General features: G+C 39.3%; 1 protein-coding gene across 2 annotated transcripts in view; it reads left to right on the top strand.

Moving 5' to 3' along the window:
- The window catches only part of AMMECR1 (AMMECR nuclear protein 1), a 106,431-nt gene that overhangs the window by 52,774 nt on the left and 31,697 nt on the right, over positions 1 to 21,960 (top strand). Inside the window, exon 3 of one of the 2 annotated variants that reach the window (XM_059824336.1) lies at positions 10,347 to 10,457. The exons of the other annotated variant lie outside the window; for it this stretch is intronic. Within the exon in view, the coding sequence (XP_059680319.1) occupies positions 10,347 to 10,457 (111 nt within the window). The remainder of the gene's footprint in view (positions 1 to 10,346; positions 10,458 to 21,960) is intronic. 2 annotated transcript variants of the gene reach the window in all.

Below are 21,960 nucleotides of genomic sequence, written 5' to 3'. Positions count from 1 at the left end.
CTTGGAAAGCTGTCTCCACAGCTGTATGGGCTAGAAATATTTTTAAGGTTTGTTTTTTGTTTGTTTATTGGTTTTTGTTTGGTTTTTTTAATTAAAAAAAATCTTAATTAAAAAATATAGCCATGCCTATACCCTTTCTGGCCTAAACTGCATAGGATCTGTGTTGTAACCTCACTTAAACTTGATCTTAATGTCTTGGAAATACAGATGGCTTTAGTGGCTAAAGTACAACCCTAGGGATTGCTGTTCTGAAGATACTCAATTCTAGATGGCTTAAGTTAACTTAATGATTTAGCAGCTATCCAGATGTATAAACCTGATATCTGCTGGTTGAGGTATAAAACTGCTTGATGATCCTGGGTTTGTGGTGGACAAGAGCTGCCGTTGGAACATTGTTGAAGCATTGTAATCTGAAGCAGTATGAGCTGATTAACCGGTATGTCCTCTTGGTTAGCGTGTGCGTACTCAGCTGTGGGTCTGTGCAGACACCGTGACAAATCAGTCCCTCATACAAACTCAATTTATACCCGGTTGAGGTTGTCATTATGGGGATTTGGGGAAGAAACATTCTATTTTAGAGGAAAATTCAAGTGTCTCACTCTGAAACAAGATATATAAACTTAAAGATGCGTCAGTAACCCTGAGCAATGACGTGAGTAACTAGATGACCTGTATGGAAGGTGCCATCCTGAGGAATTTCCAGGTGCCCTGTGACCTTTGGTGCTGCAGTCTAAGGGCTCTGACATTGCCACCCGTACCGCCCTGAGCAGTATCTCTATGGATGACGTTACAATTTTGAAGGTTGTTTCTTGAAAGGGCAGTGCTGCAAGTCCCTGTGTTCGGTTTCAAACACGCTTTTGGGCTGGTAACATTAAAAACTGTCTTGAGTATAGAGCTGGGTAAAACCTGTTTTGTCCTGAGCCATGATTCTCTGCTTGTGTAGAACATAACTTTTACTGTCTATTTTGTTTCTCTGAGGAACTGTAAATATTCAAATCTTTTTTTAGTAGTGCTAGATAAGCCTACATAACCAACTTATGTGATTTTTCTGAATAGTTCTGGATTTTGTTACATGTAAATATTTATTTTAGCAAAGAGAACAGCGAACTTAGGAACATATGTCATAGAAACTCAATTTGTTTCATGAAGTTGGTGGATTGTCTTGTGAGAGTTGGAGGGAGAAGGTGCAAAAGAATGACTGTAAATTCAGAGTAGTGTCTGGGCATACCTAAAAGTCATCACCCCCCCTTGTAAACTGTTACTTTTACCTTCTCTTTTCTGGAATGCTGCCCACATTGCGTCAGCTCATCTAATAGAGTATAGAGCAACAGCAGCACTGGTGCTGCAGCTGAATGAACAGCCACATCATCTGGCTGTATTTGTGAATTTATGTCCCTTTTTAAAATGAATTTTAATACATTTAATGCAATCTTCATTAAGGTGTTGTAGGTTCACTTTAGAAAATGACCTACTGGTAAGCAGTCCTCTTATTTTTAACCCTGATTATGCTGTTGTTTAAACTAGATTTTCTTAAAATAGTAGCTGCTTTCTGACCTTCCTTAAGATTAGCTGCTTAGCTAAGCAGAACTTGCTAACAAATTCACACCTAGCAGCTCAGGTTTTGGTTGTGAGGCTGATCTCTCTAGGGCATGTAATGATTTCAGGAAAAACACCAAATATACTAAGTTTGTTATATGGGTAAAGAAAGAAATCTCTAAATGTTTGTTTCTGAAATACAGTAGCTGGAAGAGTTGCTCGTTTGATCACTTAGTCCTGAGAATGACTGAAAGAATATGCTGTGCCCTCAGAAGTATTTAGTAACTTTTTCAGTAATCATACAGTATTTTAAATAAAAAAATTGCAGATCTCGCTTCCAGCTTCTGAAGCCGGTAGATTGTGGTGATTGTCTTCGGATCGTCGTGTATTGGCAGTAATGAACTTTATTCATTGAGTAGATGTGTTGAAGGAGTAATGCAATGTAGACTGTTTTTAAGAATCTCAGCATATCTCCCACAAGGAAGAAGAATGTTATCACAGAATAAATTTCCTCCTGTTTGGGGAAATCTATGGTTTCTTTTGATGTGCTCCTGTCTTTATGAATTTTGCTAGATGAAGTCATTATCCTAGTAAGTTGGGGTTGTAATTGGGCACAGGCAGGGTAATGGATTTCAGACATTTCACTCAGTAGCTAATTCTTTTTCCGATTGTGTAAGAGTAGCCAAGCAAGTATTGCTTTTTTTAACTCATGTCAAAATATGTGTTAAGTGGCACTGTAGTGGCAAAACTAGCTTTTTGTTTGCGTCTAGGCTAACTAGGCTGAAGGAGAAAATGAGGTCTTTAAGGTGAGCTAAATCTAGAAAAAAAGTGGTATTTACCCTTCCCCCAAAAAGCTCTTTATATTGGCTTTCAAAATAGAAAAAATATCATCCATGGGCTTCTCTACATTTTCACTTCAGAGCTCACTTGGAACTTGTAGATACGTTGCTGAAGAAAATGGTTTCTATTCTTGATTCAAAAAGTGCTTACACACTCAAGTGCACCTGAACCTCACTGAAGCTACTCAGTCTTACATTCTTTGAAGCAATAAATAAATTAATGTTTTCTGATCTTTAGAAATAGTTAATGTTACATATCTCCTTCTCTACTCACTTCTGCAATACTGCTACGTAGAAAGGAACATACAGAAGTGTAAGATGAATATGTTTTTTCTCAGATTTTTTTTTTCCGATCCTGGAGGTTTGTAATGACGATTGTCTCTCCCACAATTTAACAGGTAGTTTTGTGTGTGAATTGTCCCTTTGTTCTCTTACAAAATCAGAAAACGAGTCTGCAGTGGACATCAGCAGGACGTTTGGTCTTGCCTCTTACTCAGGGGTGGAATCAAATGTATTTACAATATTCCTGTCACTGGCCTGGTTTTGGAGGCCTTTGAGGATACAGGGATGATGGCAGCTGTATGTCCTCCCAGGCAGTCAGTCCCAGCATTCGTGTTTCTTACCATTAGGATTTTTTAAGTTGAACATTTTGCAATTTGGGTATCTTAGCATCTTCTGTGGCCAGATGTTCCCCTAAGTCTGTGAGTTAATAAGCTGGCCAACAATTTCCTTGTCTTTCTCTTTCTTCTTATAAATTTTAGTTGTTTTTCCTTTATAATCATTAAGAGTCATATGTCATGTTGCAAATCGATTGTCTTCATTGTGCCTGTCTTGTGCTTTGCTGTTTTTCTGTCTGTCTTTTCAATAACCTGATTTATTTCCAGTTTTTCCAAGTGGATCTATTACTGTGATTGTTGGTCTTTTTTGCACTTGTACCCGTTTCCATTGAGGAGCTTCTTTCCTGTGAGGAGCTACTGACTCTTTCTTCCTTTTCTTGCTTCTCTTGTCTTCCAGAAAATCTTATGTATTCATTGTCTACATTTATCAAATTCTGTCTTTATAAATTGGGAGGGGGCAGGGGGTGTTGCCATTCTCCCTTATTCCCCTTTGGAGGTTCATGAACTCTTGTATTGACTTTCTTGTGTCGTACCAGATTTTTTTTTTTCCAGAACGTATCTGGTAAGCTAAAAAGTCCTCGCACCTTGCTGTGTGCTTGTATGACTGTTGCAGAAAGGCACTCACCAGGTTTTGTTGTTGTTATTGACCAGCTCCATCATAATATCCATCAAGTTTCCCCTTTGATCACAAACTAGGTATTTTCAACATATCTGTCCCCCTCCTGTGCCTCAGAGCATATGTAGAGATGCCCTTGATAAAGCTATCAGTGTACGTGTCCCCGCCTCCTTCATTACTAAGCTGTATTCTCTTACATTGAGTAATGTGAATTAGCTCACTGAATTGTGACATCTGGAAATGCCACAGCCTGGAGTGTAACGAAGTTTAGAGTGCCTCAGTTAGCAGGGAGGCTGCTTTCTGTGATTCTGAGTAAGGCTGGCACTGCTTGTGCGAGGGATTGCAGCGTCCTGTTCTAATGATAAACTTCAATTTCTCTTTCTCCAGACGCTTCTAGTTTGAAATAGTTTTACGTGAGGGTTTAGCATTATTTGAAGGTGTAGCATGATCCCAAATAAGATAGAGTAAGCTTTATGTTAAAAAATATAAACGTTAAAATGTCTAGAATTTAGGAGCAATAGCTCGTTCACTTGTGTAAAACAAAAAGGAAAACACTGCCATTGCAGCTTTGCTTTTTTAGAATACTTCCGGGGTGTGTTGTAGCTTGGAAGTCCTGGGAGCTGAAGTGGAAGCACTCTGGTCTTACAAAGGGATGAGTGTGCTCACTTTTCAAAGTGTCTGATCCTACAGCCCTGGGTGTCAAGTAACATTAGGGCTGTAGAGACTGTCTTCCCTTCTCTGGTTATAAAAGATGGTAGGTTAAATAACTATAATTAAAATGTCTGTCTAAGTATCATTTTACCTCTCAGCTCATCAAGTTTAATCCTTTTAACTTCAAAGTCCTACAAGTTTTTCTATTACTTGGAAGTCTTCAAGTGAAACCAAAAAAGCTCTCACTCATATTTTATAAAAGTAGAGAAATGTTCTTGTTTTGTTACCCTTCCTTTCCCCTATCCTTGCCACCTTCCTGCCTTTCTCTTCCTTGTTATGGATAGGGAGGAAAATAAACTTTTCATACTGCTTCTGATGGTACCAGAAGAAGACTGATGTATTCACACTTCTTGCCTTCTCCCCCACACCCCAACTTAAAGAATCCCTTCACTTTTTTATTAAATGTACTGGTAAATAAAAGGCAGCTTGTATCCAGTGCTGCTTTGTATTAAAAGAGGATATTTTTAACAGTGCTTTCTACCTGATGTTGGTGTAAGTTATTGGCATGCTGACTCTTACTGTGATAGCTGACTGATGACTAAAATAGCTTACACATTTTTGCTTTCAGTCTGAATATTTTCAGTAACATACAGCAAGCAGGTCAATAATTGGTTTAGGTGATTTTGATTGTAAAACATTAATAAGAAATATGCTTAGGGCACTGGTAAGCGTGGTGTATAAGAGACTATTTTGATAATTCCTTTCAATGTTTATATAGGTTTATACCTTGTGACCTTCATGTGAAGTGCTCCAATTCTCCAGAAGTTATGACAGATTAATGCTCAAGTAAAGTACAGGGCTGTCCTAGTTTCTTCATTAATGAAAATAGTGTAATAGTAGCTGAAGTGACACATGGGGCAGCACTCTGATCGGGTGACCCGTGCTCCTGTGCTTAAGCCACACATTTTCTGGCTAGCATTTAAGGTCAGTGTTTAGGGTGTTGGATACATGCCTATATTTCAGTATCCGTCAAGGAGACGGACTATATATGCACCTTTTGATGACAGCAATTGTATATAAGGAAGCAGTATTAGTTTGAACTCTTACTGTGTTGCAACTGTCTCTTTAGTTCAGTTTTGCAACTGAAAGTAGGGAAAAACAATATATATGATGAGCTGGTTTTCATGGAGTAGTGCCTGACAACCTCTATAGCAGGCAACTGTTTCAGTTATTTGCTATTTAGATGAGAGCTGGGCAAGACTCTTCAATAAATATGAAATTAGGCAATGGCTGGATGGTAAGTTTATAGTCTTCAGGTCACTTGTGAATTTGCTGTGGCACCTGTAAATAGTTCTAGATGGAAATATTGTTTTAGTGTCTGGCTCACAAACAAACAAAAAATCACAAAATACAGACCCTTATGAAAGAGGAATGATTAAGATATTTACATATGCTTCTAAAGGTCTGGATTTGGTCCCTTCTCCTGCTTCTGTACAGTTTGAAACCTCTTCCACCAACTGTCAGCTACTGAGTATTCAGGGTGCTCTGCCTCACTCCTGTTGTTAACACTGTCAGCAGGGTATGTCAGAAGTTCCTGGCACCTCGATGAGAAGCTGGATAACCCATCAAGCAAGTAAATTTCCGAGTCTCTTCATTCAAGAGGGCTCACTCCCAAGCTCGGAGCTGTTTTGCTTTTTAATAAGATGCTTCACCCTAAATTGAGTAAGCGAACTACTTGAAGCTGATTGTTAGAGCCCTCCCAAGGAAGCGCAGCATCTGCCTTGGTGAATGGTTTTTTTTAAAAACAAACAACAACAAAAAACCCAACCCAGCTTTCATGCTAGATCAAGAGGGAGTCAGAGTGTGAAAGGTGAGCACACTTTACCCCAGTATGCTCTCCCATTCTTGTGGGGTATGTGGGTTAGAACTTCTTTAGGCAAAAAGAGGACTCATTTCTCCAGCATGCGATGCATGTCCTTGTTGTACGTCATTGGATAAAAGGGACTCCTGGCATCACATCTGCTGCCTCTTCTGCTTTTTACGGAAGATTTTATCTTCTGTTGTTCTCTTCTGTTTTCTTTCAAGTGCCTGGAGGTGTAAATTTTTGTTTTAGGTCTAACAACGTGTTGCTCAAAAAAATCCTCCTTTTTATTCTAATAAAAACAGATAACAGATGAAAATAAGGATTTTTATCAAGTTGAAACCATACGTATTTACTTAGCTGTTCTTGACATCGATATCTGTGGAGTTTGGCAGTTAACTGCAAATCTGAGATCTGAGGCTATGTCATCAGATGGCAAGTTTATTGTGGGTTATTGGCTTTAAAACACAAGAAAAGCATTGCATCTTGGAGAAAATAGGTAAGCAGCTGAAACCAAGGATGCCAGCAAAAAGCAAAAGAACATCACTAGAAAGAAACATTCTTTTCTCTAGGTCTAGGTTCTATGAGCAGGTTTTCTATTGTCTTTGTTTAGTGTAAGACGAGAAAAATGCTCTGTGAAGTTTTGAATGGCAGACTTGGACTTTATATTAGGCTGTGAGAATTAATCCTAAAATGTAGCAGTCAGTGTTTCTAGTTCAGAGATGGAAGCATTAATGCGGGTGCAAGACCCTCATCTGTAATTCTGTGTACAGTTCTGGACACTGATATTCAAGAAGGTGAATTTAAACTGGAGAAAGACATAGAGAAGAGCTGTGATGGTCAGAATGGAAAGATCCCCTTTGAGTGGAAACTGAATGAACACAACCCATTTAGCTCAGCAAAGTGAAGTCTGAAGAGGCATACAAATTCTTTCTATAAATACTTTGGGGAATAATAACCGGGAGGGGAAAAGAACTATTTAATCTAAAGGACAATGTTGGCACAAAAATAGCTAGGTACAAGCTGACTGGGAAAACATTTCGGCAGGAAGTTGGAATGTTTCCAGAGGTTCTGAACTTCAGTGAGGTTTTGAGGCAACCTTCTGATTTTTCATTTTGGGGGGTTTTGTCCCCATTATTTCTAGTAATTTTTAAGATGAAGAATGTGGGTCATTTTTGAGCAGGATTATATAATATAATTACTCCTTAACATAGCAGGAGCCCTGAAGGTCCCTTTCAGCCTTATTTCTTGAATCTTAAGAGTTAGAATCCTTTTGGGTCACTGACTGCTCTGAACCTTTGGCCCATACTACACTTTGAAGACATCAGTGATGGTAATTAAGAAAAGTAATTCTGTTCAGTAGGCTTATATCCTCTGTATAGACATGCTGATACCTTGAGTGGCTCCTGGGGAACAGGGAGGCAAGTGGGTTGAAAGGTTGGAAAAAACATCTTTAGTCAGATTTTGTGATGCATAGCATGTATGGCTACCAGTGGTGGTTCATTTACCCAACGGATAGAGGTTTAAATTTAGTCCAAACAGTATGTTTATACTACTACTACCCCTAGTACAAAGATGTATGTATATAACCTTTACTTTTTCTGTTGGTACTCATTGACAAGGACCTTCAAAGCATATGCAAATGTTTCAGTAATCTATTTGACATTCAGTGATGGTCTCTGGATGTTTTCTTCTGTTGTCCTTTTGAGGTAGCAGTACCAATGCATCCTAGAAGGAATTCCATTTTGACAAGAAAGTAAATGCGTATATGTTTCCCTGAATTAGAGCCCTCCGCTAAGTGTATTACAGCTAATAAATCTCATAATCCAAAGATAAAGGTCAAGACAGTAATCCTAAAGTCCAATTGGAATCTTATTCAGGCTTGTTTCTGTGCAAGGAGGGAGAGTGTCTTCAGTGCCATTGCAATCTAATAATTTTGTTCACACCATTTAGGGGAACTGGGATACTTTTGCTGAAAATGCTAGTAAAATGCCACTTCTTGATCTGAAGGGAGGATAGTGTAATAACCTGCATTCTACTAAATGTTAGGTAATAGTCCCTCTGGCTTTATGCTCTTCAGTTTTTATCAAACAACTTAAAAAAAAAAAAGGGGGGGGGCAGAAAGAAATAAAAGGAAATCCAAAAGAAAGTTATGACTTCAGCTTCCTCTTCTATTCATCATAGTTGAAAGAAGGGAACTAGTCCAGTTTAATCAAATAGGGAGGAAGTTGCTGTAGCAGCAGGCAGTAACAACAGGTTTTGGAAAGTTATGAGGGGACTGGATGCTGCTGCATTGGTGCTGTAGAGACTGAGAGGCTATTCCTTGAGAGCCCAAACCCCCCCCATTCCTATGTATATACCCCCAGTACAGTTACACCCACCTCCCTTACATGGTGCAGTGGTTCATGCAGTTGTGCAGTGATAGATCTGCTCGTACAATAAAGCTCTTACCCTTAGTGTATTTTAAGAATATCGGCACAGCTACAAAGGGAGGTTCTGTTTCACAAAACACAGAGAAACTTGCAGATTATATTTTTACTGAGACTTCAGATAGGGAATCAGGCAAGATGTAGTTATCAAAGGTTGTCTTGCAGTGCAGCGTTGTTAATCTTACAGTGCAGTGTTGTAAATCTGCTCATTATTTGCAGCTGATAGTAGTAACGGAAGAAGATTCTTTTTTTCTGATGCAGCCGACTTGACTTTTTGTGAATTTTTGACTGCGTCTGTGATTCTGGATCTGTTCCCCTCCTTAAAGGCACATGTGGTAATTACATTTGCTTTGTAATCTGCTTCTCAGATGCTAGCCTGAGGTGGGGTACCTCATGTTAGACTTCTTGATCTTCATACCAGTGCCTGTGGACTATAGAGTAAGGATGCTGTGTAGGAAACAGCTGTAAAGCACAAGAAGATGAATCCAGCGTGATGGTTTGTACACGTGTATAATGCCGAAGAGCAGTGTCTGATCAAATAGCTTCGGAGAGAAATCAGCTGCGCATCCTGAAGTGTCTGTGTGGTGGTCGCAGGTGCTCTGACATGTCAGAGATGCCCCTTGCTTCTCTCAGCTTCAGTGCAGCGTGGCTGTAGTCTTCATATCCAGAATGATAAATATTTATGCCTGAATGGCCTATGGCTTCCCACAAAAATTAGCACCAGATTTAGTTCAGGATTTAAGGGGGAGGTGCTCCGCAGTTGGGGGGAGCAAGGTGGGGTTGCTTGTTCTGCAGAAACGTGAACCTCTTTGTGATCAAGAATACTCTTGTGTCAAGTTGTTTAACTGAAATGCCTTTTTTTAAATTATTACTATTTTTTTGAGCCTAACAGTAGGGGGAAGTGCACTCTTGTTTGTGTAATCTGCTTTGATTTGTCTTCTTTCTGGAAAAAGTAAATTTTATATGATTTTCTTCTCTGTATGTCCCTGTTCATCTCAGTATTAGGAATCTTTGTTAGAGTTGAGAGGACTGCCTTGAGAAATTCAAGTTTGTGTAGTTTTCTGTTGCTTGCATGTTGATGCAGTGCTCTAGAACGGCAAGGAGAAGTTTGGTCCCAGAAAGTTGTATCGTTTGTCTCTTTCTTGTTAACTTAGTGGATAGATTGGTACAAAGTTGTTTCACAGTAGAAGTATTTCTTTGTAACTGTCACACTCGTATAATTGAGACATGTTCAACTTCCTAGAGATTTTGCTCCACTCCTTGTATTTAAGAATCTCAAAAATTACTAACTTGGGATTCATGGAGAAAATATCCTTTCCTCAGGCAGTTCTTTAAGTTTGGAGAGTGTTCCTAAATTTTCTTGTCTTCGGCTAGCAGTGTTAAGGACCAAAGTATTTGTGTTCAGGTGGAGGAGTGGCTGGTGTGACAGGGGTATTTTTCCCTTCTGTAAAGGGATCCTTATGTACAGATGTCTAAGGTGAGGCTTTTCCCATTCACAGGAGGAGGTTAATGGGTAACAGTGAGGGATGCTGAGGGTATATCTGTTACCAAGCAGTTTCATTCTGTCCATTAACTATTCCAGTAATCTTATTTTCTATTATATCACATGAGCAACGTTTCTAGAACACTCAAAAGAATCGCAAAGGACACTTCTAAATACTATGGCCTGCTCAGATATGGTTATTTTAGAGATTTGGCCCCCCGTTGCCCGAAGTGGAAGGGCACTGTTGCTGAAATTTCACACCGAATGTCAATATTGCTTCTGTGATCATGTCTTTTTTTCCTTCCCTAAAACAGCCCACTGTTTGTAACGTGGAAGATTGGTCGAGATAAACGATTGCGTGGATGCATAGGTACTTTTTCCGCCATGAACCTGCATTCAGGACTCAGGGAGTACACACTTACTAGGTAAGATCTTGTTTTCTGTAGCCTTGACTTACGCATTTAAGTAGTCCACTGAGGAGATGATAGGTGTGCTTTGGTTTGCTTTGGGTTTTTTGGATGTGTCACTGTACTGATCAATGAAAAATTGTATCTCCTTTTGATGCTAAGTGTATTGCCTGGTTATTTGACTACTGGTGTCATGAGGCTATAGTTCCAGTTAAACCATAACTTGAGCCTTTTTTCTTTTTATTGGTCTGGAAAAGTACTCTCCAGTAGCTTATTGTAACTGACTATTGTAGTATTTTTTCCAGTGTTCAGACAAATTTTAACCTTAATAGTTAATGTCAGGGCAGAAGACCAGAAAGTCAGATTTGGGGATTATCCTATTCACATGTCTAAAACAGCAGGTATTCTCACCTCTTCTCCATCAGGTGCTTCCAATCAGCTGCAGTTAATTTAATGCTACAAATTTCCATTACATGTTACTCTTCAGATACATCCCAGCCCCTGAGTGGGAAGCTTCTGGATGAGGGAGGTAAGTGATGATAATCCTTCGCTCCCTGGCAGCATAATCCTTCATTTTTTGATCTACACCTAAATTCATTCACCTTAATATTGTTCCATTTCCTTTGCATAGAGAGAAAACTAATAAGTTTATCACTAGAGCTAGTAGCAAGCTTTCTACTCGTTTTTTCTAAGAGTTTTCTTAAGTTTATTTTCTAAAGAATCAATGGAATTTTGTTCCACTCAGTTACAATAGACTGTTTATAGTGCTTTAAAATAGAAACTACATTCTGGCATGTGTAGACCTCTAAAATTGTCATCTCTTAAAATAAGTGGTGCCTCCAGATCACTTTAGATTTGATGCTTTCCTCCATTGCAGGATCTTTCTTTTTGCTGTTTAAAAAGCCTTCTCAATCCCAGTATTAAGTAATATTAAAATGGGATGTGTTCTTTCTTACATGTCTTACTAGTTTGTTGCAAGCTGAAGTTCATTTCATGCTTCTGTCTGCTCAGCTTGAAGAAATCAACTGCTCATCTCCTGGATCCTTACAAACTTCTGAAAGACCTACTTACCTTTATTGTGTCAGTTTTATTTATTACGTGGTCTGGAATGTTTCTGGTTTTGTCCTCCAAAACCTCAGCAATCAAAATGGTCAATGAGAAGAAGCTTATAATTCAATGCAATTTCTCTGTTGAAGATTAAAAGCCTTAAAATCTTAACCACTAGTGGGCCAGACTGGAGGAAAAGCAACTTGCCCCCTGCACTGGAGAGCATTTAATTTAAGTGTACACTTTACAGTGCCTGATCGAGAACAATGAGCTTGTACAGAAGGTTACCCCCTAAGACTAGGAAGAAGGTGATAGCCAAAAAAGTAGTCTTTGCCCATAGATTTTTTTCCATTCTCACAAATCAAATAGGGCTGTATTCTTGCATACCTTTAAAAATGTTTGTAAGATTCCTGTCACTGCATTCTAACTCTGAAAGCTGAAGTCAAAATATATGAAAAGTGATGCAAATTAAAGGGAACCGAAATATTTTCAGAGTGGTATTTAAACGATGACCACATGCTGTAAAAGTTTATACTAGGCTATTCAGAGGATAGATAGTTCAATAATTTTCAAGATGAGAGAAATGAAACTATATACCAACCTATTTTTCAAAAATCTTTGTGAGATCATCGGTTGTTTTAAAATAAGTCATTATATTTAGTGGCGTATTGGATTTTGTTACCTTTTATGGGGAACCTTTTTCATGTCTATGGCACCAAAAATGTCTCCTGTTTTTAAAAAAAAACAAAAAACCCACTTCAGATAAGACCACTGAAACATAAGGTTCATATCTGAATGTACGAAAAAGTTGTTCCCTTCTACCAATCGTAATGTAAAAAAAGAAAGAGATGGTTTCCTGTGATCCGTTTCCTCCATGGTGCTAGTCTTTTCAACTGCAGAGCTTCCAAAGGAGGGCATTTGAGGAATAACAGAAGCACCTTTGAAACATCTGTGAACTTGCAGAGTTTGGAGCTCTGCAGGCCTCCCTAGGAGGGATCAGAAACTAGGACGTTACAGCTTGATCCAGCAGTAGAATCCAGCAGAAGATATGACAATTCCCGAAAGAGGGAAAAAAAAAAAAACCTTCTTCAGGGAAGGGAAAAATTGATCAGCAAAGTAGGTAGAATGAGAGTGGACTCTCCATTCCCAAAAGTGGAACTTGACCAAAATTTTCAGTTGAGGATACAGGCAGATACTCTTCTGACTTTTTCTGTTGACACTGGGAGGCACTTTCCTTCAGTTATTCTGCAGATACAGCGTGGATAAACAGAACCAGGTTGTTTGTCTAGTTCATTCTTATCTTTTTCAGCATCTTCTGTGGAATTGTGGCCCAACTTTCAGTGAGTAAAATGGTCCAGAAGAATAGCTGCTCTTAAATGCCCTGGTGCTTAGCGATCAAAATGGCCTCAATTTCCTTCACGCATGATTCTATTACAAATATGCTGAGTAGTGCTTAGGATCACAATAAATCAAATTTTCCTTAATTCTAGTAGTGATCTTTAGTTGTATATTGGATACAATGTGTAGTGTCTATATCTCTATCTGCATACAATGGTGTAGTTTCTTTGAAATAGCATAATGATAGTCCATCTAGGAATCGGAAGTGAACAATTTCTTTCTTGGGACACCCCCACTTAAAACCCACCTTTTTGGGGTCTATAAACAAAAATGGTGATGATATGTGACCCAGTGAGTTTCTCTTCCCCATTTTGAGCTCTGTAGGTTGTTACGCTGGTATTGCCAGTATGTCCTAAACAGGAAATTTATGTAGAATGATTCATCATTTAATTGGATGCATCTGCCTAAGTTGTGAGGAGGGATGAGAATACCCATAGTTAAAAATGCTAGTACTGTATTCCTAATAAAATCTACTTGTTAGAATTTAATTTTCTCTGCAGTTACATCAGTGAAACACGGGGGAAAGGAAGTGTATTATTAAAATCTTCTGCAGAACTTTATGAAAAGATAGGTTCAGATTTAGTGATTTTTATATAGTTTTACTAGGAGGTTAGCTGGATAAAAATCTAACCTTGTCCAAAATGTTTTACAGTATTGAATATTGTATATTAGGACATAAGAAGTCTATCATGGCCAAAATTGTCCTTTAGGCTGAATGTGTTAATTGAATATCCCAACTGAATGTGTAAAAATAAACCAATCCAGATTATGAAAAATACCTTGTGTTTTACAGCTCCTTCAAGAAAATACACTGAACTTGGAAGCAGGTTACCACAGAATTTCATAACAGGTTGATAAATTACTTTTTCATGTATTCTGTTCAGCAGTAAGACTGAGGTTTTGGCATTGAAGTTTTAAACTCCTGCTCTCTTACGCTTGAGATACCGAATGAAATGGTTTCATTTATTCATTTTAGTTTAGTTTTTCTCCTCATTTCATACAATTTGAAGTCATATTTTACGCCTAGTTGATATAACAAGTGTAGGTGTATAAATTAAGTTTGAACTCTGTGTTGGTTTATCCTATCAAGGCTAGAATATGCATGTGGGGAGGGAAATAGTAGAGAAGAGGTAGATAAAGAGAGATGTTATATGACAGGGCCTTCTGTCATAAAAGAAAGCAGTGAAGAAAAATTGGAGGACTCCAGGCCTTAAGTGGATTAGTGTAATGGCTGAAAACTGGATTTAAATTTTAAAATAATATGTCACCCACCCTCCTTGACTAGCATAGGCCTGTCTCTACTGACTATATGATGTAATCGGTATTTTTGTTGTGTGTTATGCTTACCGCTCCACCTGAGAGAAATATGAGTGCTGTCAGACATTCAGCCTAGATGTGGTTGATCAAGAAAAGAAAACAAAGAGGGAAGCTTGAGATGAGAAGCACAAGATTGACGGAAGTGAAACCTGCAACCCAACTTTCTCATAACCAAATTTGGGTGTAGATTCCATAGAGGGATTTGGCTACCAGTGGCATCAGCTACTACTCTATGTTTGTCAGCAATTTCAAGAGTCTTAATCCTCGTTGCTGCCATATCGCCTGCCTGCTCTCTGTGAAAAACATTGACCCTTTCCTCCTGTTGCACACAGTAAAGTTATCCATCCATCTGCAAGACTAGAGTATGGCGAACTTAATTGAAGGGGTAAAATTGAAAAATATTGAATGATTGATCACATTAATATTGACGTTGGCCTTATTTGCCAAAGACTAGAGGCAAGTGTTTGTGCAGACAGGGCAGCTTCCTTCTTGTGTTTAGCTGAGGTTACTACTCTGTTTAATTCCTGTTTCTTTTTACTAGTAATAGATTTGCTCAACCTTCCCTGTACTCAGCCCCTACAACTCAGTGCTAACCTCCCAAAGCCTTTGCTATCAGGCAGTGTTGCTATGGTTGTAGATAGTCATTGTCATTGATCCAGGACAAAGCATACTCGTGTATCTGACTGCAATTTTTGAACTGCGGAGTTGGGGGAATTATATATGTTTTTGACATTTGTTGTGGCCTTCAGTGTTCACAGAAGTCATAGTCTTGAATTAATTCCTGCAAATAGCATTTTAGGTAATATTTCAGAGCACGTTGTTGCTTCTGTTTTGCCCACTGATAATACTTTGCAGGCTGTCTTATTTTGTGGCTTTGATTTATAGCAGACTACTGCTGAAAGTCAGCTTTTTTTTTATTCTATTACTACTCTGCTTCTGGTGACCACCAATGAAAAATGCCTGATAATTGTGAGATGAAGCTTACACTATCACTTTTAAAATTAAACTCTGCAGAGAGCAACGTAGACTCTTGACAGCCTGAACTCACCAGTGTTATGCTGTTCTTGTACGTTTAACATTGTCTTTAAAGCCAGGAAGCATCATGTTGCTTCCTTTTCATTTGTACGTTTCTGTGAAAAGTGGGCATCTTCTGGTTGCCTCTGAGTTTTCAAGGTCCCCTTACTGAGGCAGAGGGCACAGATTTTGCCCCTAGTAAAGGATGACCAGCAACAGAGGGAGGATCTCAAGGCGAAAATAGGTGCTTAGGGAGATCTGTGGTAACACAGTTCCGTGTCTAGTTGAGTGGACGGGCAACCAGTGTGTCCCACTGAGATGTGAGAAGCCAGCGGCAATAGCTATCTGCAATGTGTACCTCCTGACTCCCACTTACCCCTCATGGCCCCCGTTAGTTTTTAGTGGGGCTTCAACTTATTAAAGCTTAGTGGATTTTATAATAAAAGTGCCACACATGCTGTCGAAGCCTTCTGAGCCGGTAAGACTGCCGGCAGCTGGGGCTGCTCAGGCGGTCACAGCATGTGTCGTTCACTTATGCCATCACAGCCCTTCGCTGAGTGACAAGGTTCTGTCCTAGAGAGTCTGCAGTTAGGAGTGATTTCAGAGCATCCTACGTTCCTGGGGAGGTAGGAAGTGGGGTACCAAACTGACACTTGAAACGGCGTACTGAGTGTTTTTCCCTCAGCCTGGGGTGGGGTCTCTCTGGCCCTGAGGAAGGTTGGAGGATGCTGAAGAAGTTGCAGGACTGGCTTCTCTGCTAATTTGTACTGTGGGCCCCATTGACAGATTGGTAGTTGAGGATGTTGCCATGACACAGACATCTTCCAGTGACCAGTATAAGGCAGATCCTGCTCGTCATGTGGTTGGCAGCAGAGAGAGTGGTTGAAGTGATTCTCAGCACTTTGTAGCAATCTCCAGTCACTAAAACTCCGTAGCAAAAGAAAGAGGTGTCTGAGTGAAAGCCATGTTTGAAAGAGATTTGGAAATACATAAGCACTATAACTTTGTAGCGTTACTGCTCTGAAGGGAGGAGAGAATAGCTGTTTCAGAGAAGGTGGGAATGGACCCGAGAAAACAACAGGCCATATCAAGGCAATAGATGACTTTAAACCACTTTTTACTAGACTTATTTTTAAAACATACTCCATCATGACTCAGAGATAAAGTGCAAGGGCTGAAGGTATGGTATCTTTGAGGTTTTTTGTTGTGTGGCCACAGGATTTGTGAGCTGCCTCAGCTGCCAAAATACAGAATAGCTGAGATGCTCCTGTTCTGTTTGGTGTTTTTACTCCTCTGTACATCCTCGGTCCGCTGTCCCTGTCTGCTGGCCTGTGCCGCACCTGATTTACCTTTGTGTATAAATCATTTGCAAAGGTAGCTGTAATTTTTGCTTTTGCTAACAGGCTTAAATGAGTTCTGTTTCTTAGACCTCAACAGTTGTCACACTGGGCCACGTGCCGTTTCTCTCCTCCCAAACAAAGTGCGGTGCAGGAAAGGGGTGGGGGGATTCTTTCGCAAATGGGTGTGTTTCAATTAAAATCAGTAATGGGGGCAGAAGTATTGGAAGTGATTTCTGTCAAGCACAGTTAGACATCATATTTGTTAGAAAATGCCTCCTTTAAGTTTCTCAAATTGGTGAGTAAAAGCAATTTAATCAGGTTGTTCTAGTTTATAAGTGAGGGGGGATGTACAGAGAGCTGTAATCTCTTTTGTTGGGCTGATGCAGTCACATAACACTAGATAAGCTTTTAGCATACAAGCCTTTCTGTAAGTTGCTAGAAAAACCTTTTCTAAGAAAGCAATTTAATCTTAAATGCAATAGAAGCCTGTTCAAGTTTTGATTTGTTTTTAAAAATTACTACTTTTTCTTATTGTGGTTTGTCCTTTAATTTACATTTCTGTTCGTTTCCTCTTATTATAATCTTTATAGGAATTGCAGCTGACTTAATAGAATTGTCTTTAAGTCAGAACTGGGCCAAGGTATATTAAGACGGTTCAGCAGTAAACTTTGCTTTACAAATTAGAAGGTATATAGATATGTATATATTTATGGTCCTCTTGACCTCCAGAGGTATTACTAACAATCTTAGAACCCCCTTTTTGTTTTCCAAAATTCTTCTGGTAAAATAGGAAAGTAAGGTATTGGCACCTTAATTTTTAAATGATGACTGATTGCCTTTAATGAAACTGAGGCAAAATTCTTTTAACATGCAGATATTTTGTACAGGCTCACGTGTTTTGCCTGCCATGCCATCTGTATAAAGATGAGACTTTACTGAAACTTGGAGCTGTTCATATTTCTAAATTTCATCTAAGCTGAAAAAAATCTTGTTGCTGAACTATTGTAGACATTAATTTTACAAATAACACCACTTTAATTGGGTAAATCCTCAGATCTATTACAGTGGAATATAGTTGTTTAGTATTAAAATGGATTGTGATGTAACTCACAATCCCAGAAACTCTAAATGAAGTATACAAATTTGAATTTATTGAGCCAGGCTTAGTTACTCTGCGTGAGTCAATTCAGTAAGTAGGTCTGTAATGATTTTGTGCACACAGTGCCAGGTCGTTATTTCAGGGAACTGATGCTTAACAGAACTGTCTACTGCCTTTTCTCAAAGGGCAAAGCTAAATACCATACTGGCTCTAGAAGTGGAAAAAACCCCAAGCTTTTGCTTTAGTGATGGGTTAAATGCTTCTTATTTCATTATGAAATGAAAATAAAATAATGTTGTTTAGGAGGGAGAGGGAGCATGCCCTCGTGAATATATGTTTCTTGCACATTTTGTGTGTTGGGGTTGTAATAATTCTGCCCAATAATAATTAAAAAAAGAAAAAGATACCAGTTTTGTAATAGTTGGTCTATTTTTCCTGAGAAAAACCTTGCTAGACCCTTGGACCTAATGGTAGATGATAGTCTGTTTCCTTAGCAACACTTCCTGAAAGAAAGCAAAGGAAAACACTACAAATGGAAGGACAGTCCTTAGATTATTATCTTTATGAAAGGAGGAGTGCATGACGATGCCCTACCAAAGCTTTCTAAATAGATCCAGGGTTATCAAATATTGATAGCCATCTTACCGTTTTGCTGGGAAAACTGAATTATAGAAGATGAATTCTTTGGCACAGGGGAATGCATTAGTGCGTTTGGTGGAATAAACTTACTCTATGAATTGACTATTCATGTAACATAACTGGAAATCTAGGAAAAATGCAATTTTAGAATTCAAAATTATTACAAAACTGCTGTATCTGTATAAAGTGGCTCAATGCACTTTGGAGGGGGTTTTGCTGAGCCTGTCTAAGGAAACTGTCCAGAATTAAAATACTTACTTCATCATTGTATTTTTTAAAAAAATGCATTAAAAATTGGGAGTTTCAAAAATATGCTTCTCATAAAATGCATGCTTTAAAAAAGCCATGATCAAGCAAAATAACTTGCATTAGTTGATGTCATTTGTGGTATTTTGAATAAATCAGATATGCCTGAAATTGGATTGAATGTTAATGAGTAACTGGGGACATTCTGCAGTTACTCAGACTTTCCGGATGGGTTTCAGGGAGGAGCCATGTCATCTGTGACTCTAGTCTTTCCCACGATGCTCTTGTATTTCATGTTCTTCCCACACAGTCTCCTCCTATTATGCTAAGAAAACGGTGCACACCCTGTAAGTTCAAAGACAGAGTTCTAGTTGAGTTGGAACACTAGTTTGGTTGGAAGTCAGATTTGTATTTGTCTTTGAATATTACTTGCCATAAGTGTTTGGGAGGGAGGGTGGAGTCAGGGGAACTGGCTGCCCTGGTTTTCCTAGCAAAGCTCTACGTTGTCATAACTCTTACTTTTCCATGACTAGTACGGATAGTTGTTGGTACCCCATGGTTTTTGGTCAACTTTTTCATCTTTTTGTATGATGCTCTTAATGGGAACGCCTTCAAAACATTTCCTAAAAACCTTTTAGAATGGAATTTGCTTTCATTGGAGACTTTTGGTGACTTGTTGATTTCTTAAGCATTACAAAAACATACTGGGTTATGGGCTGGTGCTGAAGAATACAAGATAGGACCGTGTGCTCACACAGCAGGGAGGCGTAGATGAAGTGTGTCTCAGAGCACTTGCGTTGTACATCAAGGTTCTGCGTATTTGGAAACTCTTAACTAGGACAGAATGGAAGAAATTGGCATTGAAGTTGCCTGCTTCTGGGCAAGTTTCTCTCTCTGGCTGTTCTCAGCTTAACAGTAGATGTTTATTTTTAATATAGAGTAAGGGACATTTCCCACAACTTTATTGCTAAGGCGGGGGGGTGGAGAAAACTTCCCACTGCACAGAGTGGCCGGTGCTTATATGTGCTAAATATGAGAAGGGTGTTAACATAGTTTGTCCCTCGCTTCCTAAGATGCTAGAAATTGGGGTGCAGCAATGGTATATTAGATACCTCACCCAGTAGAAGTAAACTTAAAGGATTTGTTTGACTGAAGGAGCTAATTTTTGGTAAAATCTAGTTTCAATACAAGTTATCAGGGATTAAGCGAGGTCAAAGGAAAAAGGATTGTCTCTCATGCTTACAAGCTGTTAAAATCTTTAAACTCTGCAGCGTTGTGTGGGAGGCACTGTGGGAAAGGAGTCTCAATTAAAGTTTTCAGTCTGTCAGCACCTCCTCCATTTAGGTGTTTTCTGATGCTTCCTTTTAAGACTGTATAAAAAAGAAACAGCACGAACTGGATGTGGGGGACCAGGCTCCAAAAGCCCTTGTTATCTCTGTTCAAGTGAACACAAAGATGTTGAAGCTTTTGAAATTGAATTTACCATTTTCCATAGACCAGAGTAGTAAGAATTAAAATGCCTTTGCAAACCGCATCAAAAGAAGCGTGACCAGCAGGTCGAGGGAGGTGATTCTCCCCCTCTACCCCGCTCTCTTGAGACCCCACCTGGAGTACTGTGTCCAGCTCTGGGGCCCCCAACATAAGAAAGGCATGGACCTGTTGGATCGGGTCCAGAGGAGGGCCATGAAGGTGATCGGGGGCTGGAGCACATCCCCTATGAGGGCAGGCTGGGAGAATTGGGGTTGTTCAACCTGGAGAAGAGAAGGCTCTGGGGACACCTTATAGCAGCCTTCCAGTACCTGAAGGGGGTCTACAAGAAAGCTGGAGAGGGACTTTTTACAAGGGCATGTAGTGATAGGACAAGGGGTAATGGCTTTAAACTGAAAGAGGGTAGATTTATTTTAGATGTAAGGAAGAAATTCTTGACCATGAGGGTGGTGAGGCACTGGAACAGGTTGCCTGGAGAAGCTGTGGATGCCCCAAGCCTGGAAGTGTTCAAGGCCAGGTTGGACGGGGCTTTGAGCAACCTGGTCTAGTGGAAGGTGTCCCTGCCCATGGCAGGGGGGTGGGAACGAGGTGATTTTTAAGGTCCCTTCCAATCTAAACCATTCTATGATACAATTTTCTGGTATTTTTAAATAGTACCAACAGATAGATACCTCTTTATAAAAATCATTCCTGTAGACACCAGGAAGAGAGAAGTTGTGTCCTTTACAGAGCTGTACAGTTGAGATGGTAGAAAAGCTCTTGGAAGAAGAAACAGCGTATCCACCTCTGGTGGGACGTAAGCAGCCATATAAAATGCTGAAGAATGTCTGAAGACGTTGAAGCCTAAACACACTTCAGATTCTGAGGTAGTCCAGAAGTATTACAGGCCCCAGCACCCTGTGCTATTTCAGCTCATATAATGTATTTATTTGTGAGCATGTGATACTGGGAGAGGTGGGGGAAAGTTGACCTGTCTTGAATTTCATCATTTACGAATGACTGAAGTTTTGCTGTTCATTTGATGCATTGTAGGAGGGAATAGATATTTACCTGAAAATAACAGTTATTTTTTTCTAACATGATTTTAAAATACAATATTAGAGACAAAAGCACTCCAGGTTGGTCTCTTCCCTTTGAATTGTTGATGCACTTTTCAAATTCTGCTTTTTTCAACTGTATGCCATAAAGGTGTATGGAGTGATATATGTACTCCATACAAGTGTATATTGGTGATAGCCTTTACTTTGGAAACAGAAATTGAACATCCTTTGATTTCTGAGCTATGTAAATGACAATGTGTTGATACAGTTTACAAAGCATCTAATGCTGTGAAAGTATGTAAATAAACAGTTTCTTAGAAATGTTTGATGTAGATCCAAAAAATATTTCTAACCTCACAGATTCCTACTTTTATGTGAATTTTCAAAACTTTTAATTAAAAGTTTTCTAAATATAGCTGTAATTAACACCGAGAGAATAGCTTTTTGACCATAGCGGAGAATAGCTTTTTTTGGCCATCAATACCAATTTCAGTAGACTCAGAACACTCAGTTCCTAAAGCAAGGATACTGCGGAGGGGGGAATGGTGACATGCGCCTGTGTTTTAAATATAACATGCAGACTATACAGTCTGTCAGCTTACATGCTTAGAATTAGGTTTGCTGTTCCAGTGCAGTATTTTTTTTCTTAGTGCAGATTACTTGTAATAAAGGGTCAATAGTCAGGCGAGCCGTCTCTCAGGCTGGAGAAGTACGGTATATAAATAACTCCCACAAGAACTTAGGGAACTTGTGCAGATGTTAAGGAGTGCTCTGACGAGCCTGAGCACAGCTCTTGGGAACTTCCCCATCTGTTGTAAGCTGCAACCCCAGCTTCATTGAAAAGGGTCTTTGTGACAACGGCAATTACGAACGGTTGTGTAAGTCAGTATCTG

Source organism: Gavia stellata, chromosome 14 (genome assembly GCF_030936135.1).
Source record: "Gavia stellata isolate bGavSte3 chromosome 14, bGavSte3.hap2, whole genome shotgun sequence".
Taxonomy (NCBI): Eukaryota; Metazoa; Chordata; class Aves; order Gaviiformes; family Gaviidae; genus Gavia; species Gavia stellata.
The sequence above is the reverse complement of the archived record's forward strand: the minus strand, read 5'-3'. Positions and strand labels throughout refer to the sequence as shown.